Source organism: Durio zibethinus, chromosome 17 (genome assembly GCF_047325235.1).
Source record: "Durio zibethinus cultivar Kanyao isolate XHJ-2024 chromosome 17, ASM4732523v1, whole genome shotgun sequence".
Taxonomy (NCBI): domain Eukaryota; kingdom Viridiplantae; phylum Streptophyta; class Magnoliopsida; order Malvales; family Malvaceae; genus Durio; species Durio zibethinus.
Genome location: NC_143178.1, coordinates 8,004,290 through 8,011,171, shown reverse-complemented (window position 1 = coordinate 8,011,171; position 6,882 = coordinate 8,004,290). Strand labels below are relative to the sequence as shown.

The 6,882-nt window shown below is 29.8% G+C and overlaps 1 protein-coding gene across 1 annotated transcript; it reads right to left on the bottom strand.

Annotated features, from left to right (window-relative positions):
- Positions 1–1,823: 1,823 nt before the first annotated feature.
- Positions 1,824–3,425, bottom strand: LOC111288151 (remorin-like). Its single transcript, XM_022878926.2, has 5 exons — positions 3,129–3,425; positions 2,908–2,958; positions 2,727–2,814; positions 2,367–2,448; positions 1,824–2,271 (listed from the first exon to the last, which is right to left on the bottom strand). The coding sequence occupies exons 1-5, from the start codon at positions 3,301–3,303 to the stop codon at positions 2,077–2,079; spliced, it is 591 nt and encodes a 196-aa protein (XP_022734661.2). The 5' UTR covers positions 3,304–3,425; the 3' UTR covers positions 1,824–2,076.
- Positions 3,426–6,882: the final 3,457 nt, after the last annotated feature.

Below are 6,882 nucleotides of genomic sequence, written 5' to 3'. Positions count from 1 at the left end.
TACCTTATCTTTAAAGGGAAAAGTTCCTTGAACCTAGAAGTATAAATGATATATCAATACTCATAAGTTATTCGAGTTCGACTCATATAAAACTTGAATTCATCTCAAAAATTGTTGAGTCAAGTTTGAACTTGAGTAGCTTGACTTATCGAGCAAGTCGAGTTTGAATATCCTAATACCTAGTTCGAATAACTCATGAACCTAATTGAGTTTTTAAATTTTAATATATTTTATTATTTTAATTAAAAATTACTATTTTACTTTTATATATATCAATTTGAGTCCGATCTTGAGACTAAATATATAATTGAGCTTGAAATTGAGTATGATAATTGAACTCATTTTTTATTAAACGAGCTTAATTGAGTAGTTCGATTTTATCTCGAATTGAACTCCAACTTAAAAATTAAAATTTAATTGAATTCAAATTGAGTTTCAAGCAATGAATATTAAGTTGAGTTCGAACTCAAATTTCTCGTTATATCGATTTGGTTCAACTTGATTACACATATGCCTAAATCAAGCCAAAAGAAGGAATTCTAAGTTTTTCTTTTAGAAGGTTTTGATGTAATTGTTTTTACTGATCCAAAAAGATAAAAAGAGAAAAGGAAAACCAACTCTAGTTGGCAACTGAAGGGTTCCCCTTCGGTGAACAGTTGGGGCTTGGCATGATGGGATTGTTGTTACAGCACCGAAACCAAGACACTCGAATGGATGGTCAATCCAGTTACTCTTGTTTGAGAGCCGAATCTCGTCGCACCGAAACATCTCATCCAAACTGACCCTTACTTGATCATCTTACCAGCTACCCGGCCCTTCTTCAAAGAATGAACGTCCGCGAATGTTGCATCTAATAAATCATTAGTTTTGCAGATTTCTTAATTATATTGTACAATATCTATAATAATAAATAAAAATAATCTTTTATTGTACCGATCAATTGCCTTCATTTGAGGGTTAATTGAGTCGTGGGATTGAAATGTTAGTTTATTCCAAGCAGATAAGAAGAAAGAAAAATAAAACAAAAATAAAAGGAAAAGGAAAAGGAAAAGGAAAATTTTTTTTAAACAAAATAATTTGAAAGGGTATATTTTTTGAGCTATGGGATTGAATTGTTTGTTAATTTTTCTATATTTTAATTTTTGTTATTATCCCTCATATTGTTTAATTTCTTCATTAATTACGTTCGTAATTTTATGTTATTTGATATAATTTATATATAATATATAATTCAAGTTCCAGATCGCTGATTATTGTTAATAAAAATCGAGATAGTGACTGTTCCTTCCATTGCCAATTATCACATCGTTTAAATTTTTTTCAGGTGCCAAAATTTGTGATGAATTCATCTGCCTTAATCTCAGGAATTGCCCTTTCGGTGAAATCATTTCATGCCCGTTACTGGAGTTTTTAGATTCATAAACAAAGTTATTAAGATGACATACACTCATATATTTTTAAAAAATAAAAAAAATAATTAAAAATGAAACATATAATAAAAAATAATATATATTGTATATAGCATTAACAAAGTTAAAAGAAAGCGCGTAATTTATTTTTGATATAGGCAAATTTTTTGTTCACTGATCCAGCATACAAGAAGAAGGCTGTATCTGGGATATTCTGCCCATAGAATAGAAAGCGGAGCTATACCTATACAGTCTAATGTAATTTGGGGCTTGGAAGATTGTAGTGGAGGCTTAACATATTTTATTCATACATCAGGGATTTCATAAAATTTGCCACTTCCTACATGAAGTGACAGCATTTTGTCTGGAAGCTAAAACCATCAATAAAGCTGGATTGCACTCTGGTCTTTCAGCTATGCAAAAATATAAAACTTCATTCTATAATCTTCATGACTCATCATTATTTACACCAAACTTTGTTTCTTACGAATTCAATAAGTAATTTTTGTCAAATGGTAAATATTCACGCAAACACACAAATATATACAGATGCACACAGAGCAATGAATAATGGCCAAATCGTATAAGACCAAACAAACACATCTAAAATTAACAAATGATACAATATTTCCAATCCAAACTTTTTCGATGAATTTAATTTTATTCCTCAAAACCAACCAAGGATCTTCTTGGGAGTAGTTCCGGTGGCACGGTACTTTGCTGCCAACTCCTCTGCCTTGAGAACATCTTCACCGCGCTTCGCCTCAACGATTGCCTTCTTCTCTTCCGCTTCCTTATGGATCAAGGCCACCTTGTTTTTCATTTTTTCGACATACTCAGCCTTCTGCATCTCTAATTTTTCCTGCCCATGCCAAATTTGAGAGTCACGTTATTGATCCTTATTCTGCTTTAAGTTACATATATCAACCTCTTTTCCAACAAAACTGAATTTGATACCTCAAGCTTTTTCAGCTCAGCCTCCAGAGCTGCTTTTTTGCTATTCTCCCATGCCGAAATAGAAGAAAGCTTTTTGTGAGCTCTGCTCAATAATTTTAATACGATCGAGTTCAGAAACATATATAAAATCCCAACTCAATCAAAGAAAAAGACTTCAAGCTCCAAGTTAATTTTTCTAGGCCATCGCAGCCACAAAAATTTAAACCCAAAGCAGTAAAACGCATAGTTGTAATGTAAATGCATGTTGTGCAAAAAATTCATATGAAATTTTGTAAATTTTTCAAACTAAATTAAAGGGGTTTTCTCTTGAAGGGAAAGAAATATAAGTCGAAGAGAAACCCAAGTTAGGAAAGTTCCTACTTGTTCTCAGCTTTGCATTTTTCACTCTCTTCCCAAGCATTGATTAGTGAAATTCGCTTTTCTGTCGCAACTCTAGCAAGCTCAGCATCTGGACAAACAAACCAGACAGAAAATTTCAATTCAGTCATATTAATTACAGTTACAGACAAAGATTTTGATCACATTAAGATTGAGAAATTACCTCGATCAACAGAACCTTTCGTGGTTTTCTCCTCAGTCGATTCCGCCGCCTCTGCCATAAACACCAAAATAAAATTAAACTAAATAATCACAAAAAAATTATAAAAATATTAAATTGAAAAGAAAAACACGATAAAGGACAAATTAAACCAAAGAGAAACAAACAAAACGAAGTAAAAAGCAGGAGAAGCAAAACTGAGAAGGGAAAATGAAGGGATATACTTTCGACTGCTGGGAGTTCAGTAGACTCAGCAGACTTTTCTTCAGTAGGAGGAGGTGGGATTACGGATTTTTCCTCGGCAACGTCTAGGGGAGCTTCGGCCGGTTCGGGAGCTGGCGGCAGAGGCTCCGAGGGTGTTTCGGTTTCAACAACCTTCTTGGGTTCTTCCTCTGCCATGTGTTAACTTTGCCAACAAGAATCCTTTAAATGATAAGAAGTTATAGGAGGGCAAGTTGAATTAGGATTTGAAACAGAAGACAGAGAGAGAGACGTATAGGTTGGTTGAGATATTATAGTTGGGGTTGGGGGAGAGAGTTGGCAACTGAAGCTTTCTTTGATTGATTGAGCTGAGCTGGATGGTTGGTACAAGTGGTCCATCACTCTTTGGCAGAGAGTGACTCAGACAGGCTATGAGATATACTCTCATCTTTTCTCAACATCCCAAAATTAACATCAACAAAAAAAAAAAAATCCGTTTTTCGATGTTCTTTTGATTGAACCATAGAAAGTTGAAAATTTGAAAATTTTAGCCAAAAGAAAATTAATATCCTCTATTGCTTTTTTTTAATTCAAACATACATAGGTCAAAAGCTCATGAATTTTAAATTTTAAATTTAATTTAATTAATTTATATAATTAAAATTAACATTAAATAAATTTAAATTTTAAATTTGAGTATTCACTATTTATTTTCTTATTTTCACATTATAATTTTATTAAAAAAATAAACTAATGAATTCAGCCTTAAGTTTTGAATTTATCCAGAATAAACCCAACATTTCTAATTAGCCTTAATTTGCTCTTGCCTAAAAAATTTAATTCTCAGGGATTTTACGTTTATCTCCTCATATACTGTTAATTGATTCCTTCTTGCATCGTGGTGGCAAAGATGGAATTTGATTTTAATCTGAAATTTTTTAATATTTTATAGTTATTTTAAATTTAAATTAATTAAAAATTAAGTCAAGTTAAATTTTATAAAAAAAAAAATTTTTAAATATATTTTTTTATTTATAAAATTTAAAATCAAAATTTTATTTAAAAGAATCGAATTCTTTATCAGTAAGACCAATAAACTTAGATAAAAAGACGAAATCTTTACGGGCCAACTTTGGCATTTAAACTACCACGAGAAATTTAATCCGCAACGCGCAAATCTTTATGAACACGCACGCTCGCCAAAGAATTGGATAGGGGAACGCCTCAGTCACTCAGCCAATAAGAAAGCTGCGCAGCTACACGCTCTCTAAATGAGAATGAACAATTAGGACTAATTCCCCAAGAGATTAAAGGTTTTCCGTATCTTTGACAAAGATTTATTTTCTAACCGTTGTCATCATTACACTTTTTTGTTTCCTCCAAGCAATTTAAGTACCCAACGAATTTAGGTAGCTTTTTTGGTTTGTGGATGAAATAAGTAAGGCCAAAATTAAAAACTATAAAAAAATGTTAGACAGGTGATTGAAATATATTAAAAGAAGCCTGGCAGCGTCAGTTGACGATTGTTGTTACGTGTCAGCTGTAGTTAAGGTGTAATCAAATAAATTAAATTGATATAATAAAAAATTTAAATTTGACTCTTAATTTGAAGATTGATATTCGATTCGAATTTGATCGAATTTTATTTTTTCAATTCGTATTTGATTTATGATTAAAATTAAATTATTTGAATTTATTTGATTAATATGTAAAAAAATTTGATTTTTATATTCGATAATAACTTAATTATTTATATTTAAATTCGAATTTGAGATATTTTATTAATTAAAATAATAAAAAATATTTAAATATAAAATCTTGATTAGACTCACGAATTACTCGAGTTAAGTATAAGAATACTCGAACTCGATTTGATCAATGAATCGAGTTATTCGAACTCGAACTCGACTCGATAATAATCGAATCGAATTCAAATTTTATTTGAATCGAATCTGAATAGTTTGCGATAACTAATATATCATTTACACATCTAACTGTAGTTCCTCCTATTGATTTGTGTTTTAGAAGGAAATTTTTTTCTACGGTTTTCTTTCCTAAAATTAATAATATAGTATCTGAAAGCTTTTGTCTATGTTAGGATATAATTGAGTTGAGTCGATACAATAAAAGATTTGAGTTCAAACTCGATTAGTGATCAAAATCGAACTATTGAATTCGTTCGATTAAGCTCAATTAATATATAAAAATAAGCTCGATTCGTATATTCGACAACAGTTCTATTATTTGTACTCAAACTCAAAATATTTTATTAATTAAAATAATAAAAATATATTTAAATATAAAAGTTCGATTAGATTCGAGAATTACTCGAATCAAATATAAAAATATTCGAACTCGATTTGATCAATGAGTCTACTTACTCGAACTCGAATTCGACTCGATAATAATCAAATCGAATTTAAATTTTATTCAAATTAAACTCGAATAATTTATGAGTACTAATATATTATTTACAGTTCTAATCTATGCTACTGCATGCGCTGATAATGTGCTTTGTCGTCCTGAAAGTTACACATCTTATTTGTTTGTACTAACAAGCTTTACAACCAAAGAAACAGCGAACGAAAATACATTTTATTGTAAAGCCAAGTTGCCAATTACCCAAAAATCTGATCTTGCCTCACCATCATACAACAATGGTATATACAAATGAAATATATATATATATATATATATATAGTGCTTGTAGAGTTTTGTGATAATTAAGCCAGTTAAAAACATATTGCTTTTAGCATCCATGAACGATCTTCTCAACAAAAAAAATCATATACCAGTATTTTTAACAATTTTAATTAATTGTGGATCTATTCAAAGTAAATAATCAAAGGATTTAAAAAATTAAGGTTTCATTAAGTACTCTGCATTGTGCAATTAGAATAAGTCTTGAGCTTAATGCATTTGCTTTTTTCTGTTTTTTTTTTTTACCCTTCAATATATTAACCATATGTAGGTAACTAAAAAATTGAGGAATAATGTTCTTTTAGAGTATAGAATTTCCTTTAACTATGTTTTTTTTTAATCATAATTTTGAGATAAAAAAAGTAACAGATACTAAAATTTTATTTTATTTTATTTTATTTTATTTTATCACATTTTTTTTTATAATTTGATTAGTCTAAACAAGGGATTATTTGCCTGTGGCATGGCTTGTGAAATTTGATATCCTTGTATTGTAACATAAGCAACGGTTGTATTATTTATCGTTATGATTATGAACAGGGCAAGGCTTGCAAGCCAAAGACGGGACCCCTCCCACGGAAAACACCCTTGATTATTGGTGGTGACCACCGTGCGTTCCAGTGCCTTACGTAGCGCCGCAAAAAACGCAAGTATCAATCCTTGTCAATTGTCAAATTTTTTCCATCATCGATTATTATATAATTAATTTGTAATTTTTTCTGCTACAATTAATATTTAAATTAATGAATCACTATACTACTTGCCAATAAAATAAGATTTTTTTAAAAGAATAACGTAAGAAATTTTTTTTTTGAAGTAATAGCATAGGACATTTTATTTTGTAATGGTTAATGAAATTAATTTTTATTTAATTAAAAAATAAATTAATTGAGTGTGCCTTCTAAAAAATTTTAAACTAAAAAAAAAAAGTAATTGGGTAGTTTTACACTCAACTCTTCCACCACCAAACAATCTTTTTTTAATCAAAAATAGATAAACCCAAAGCATCTTTGAATGAGTTATAATCCCAAAATTAATCATTATTCTATTATATAGTTCTTCTAAATTAAGATACAT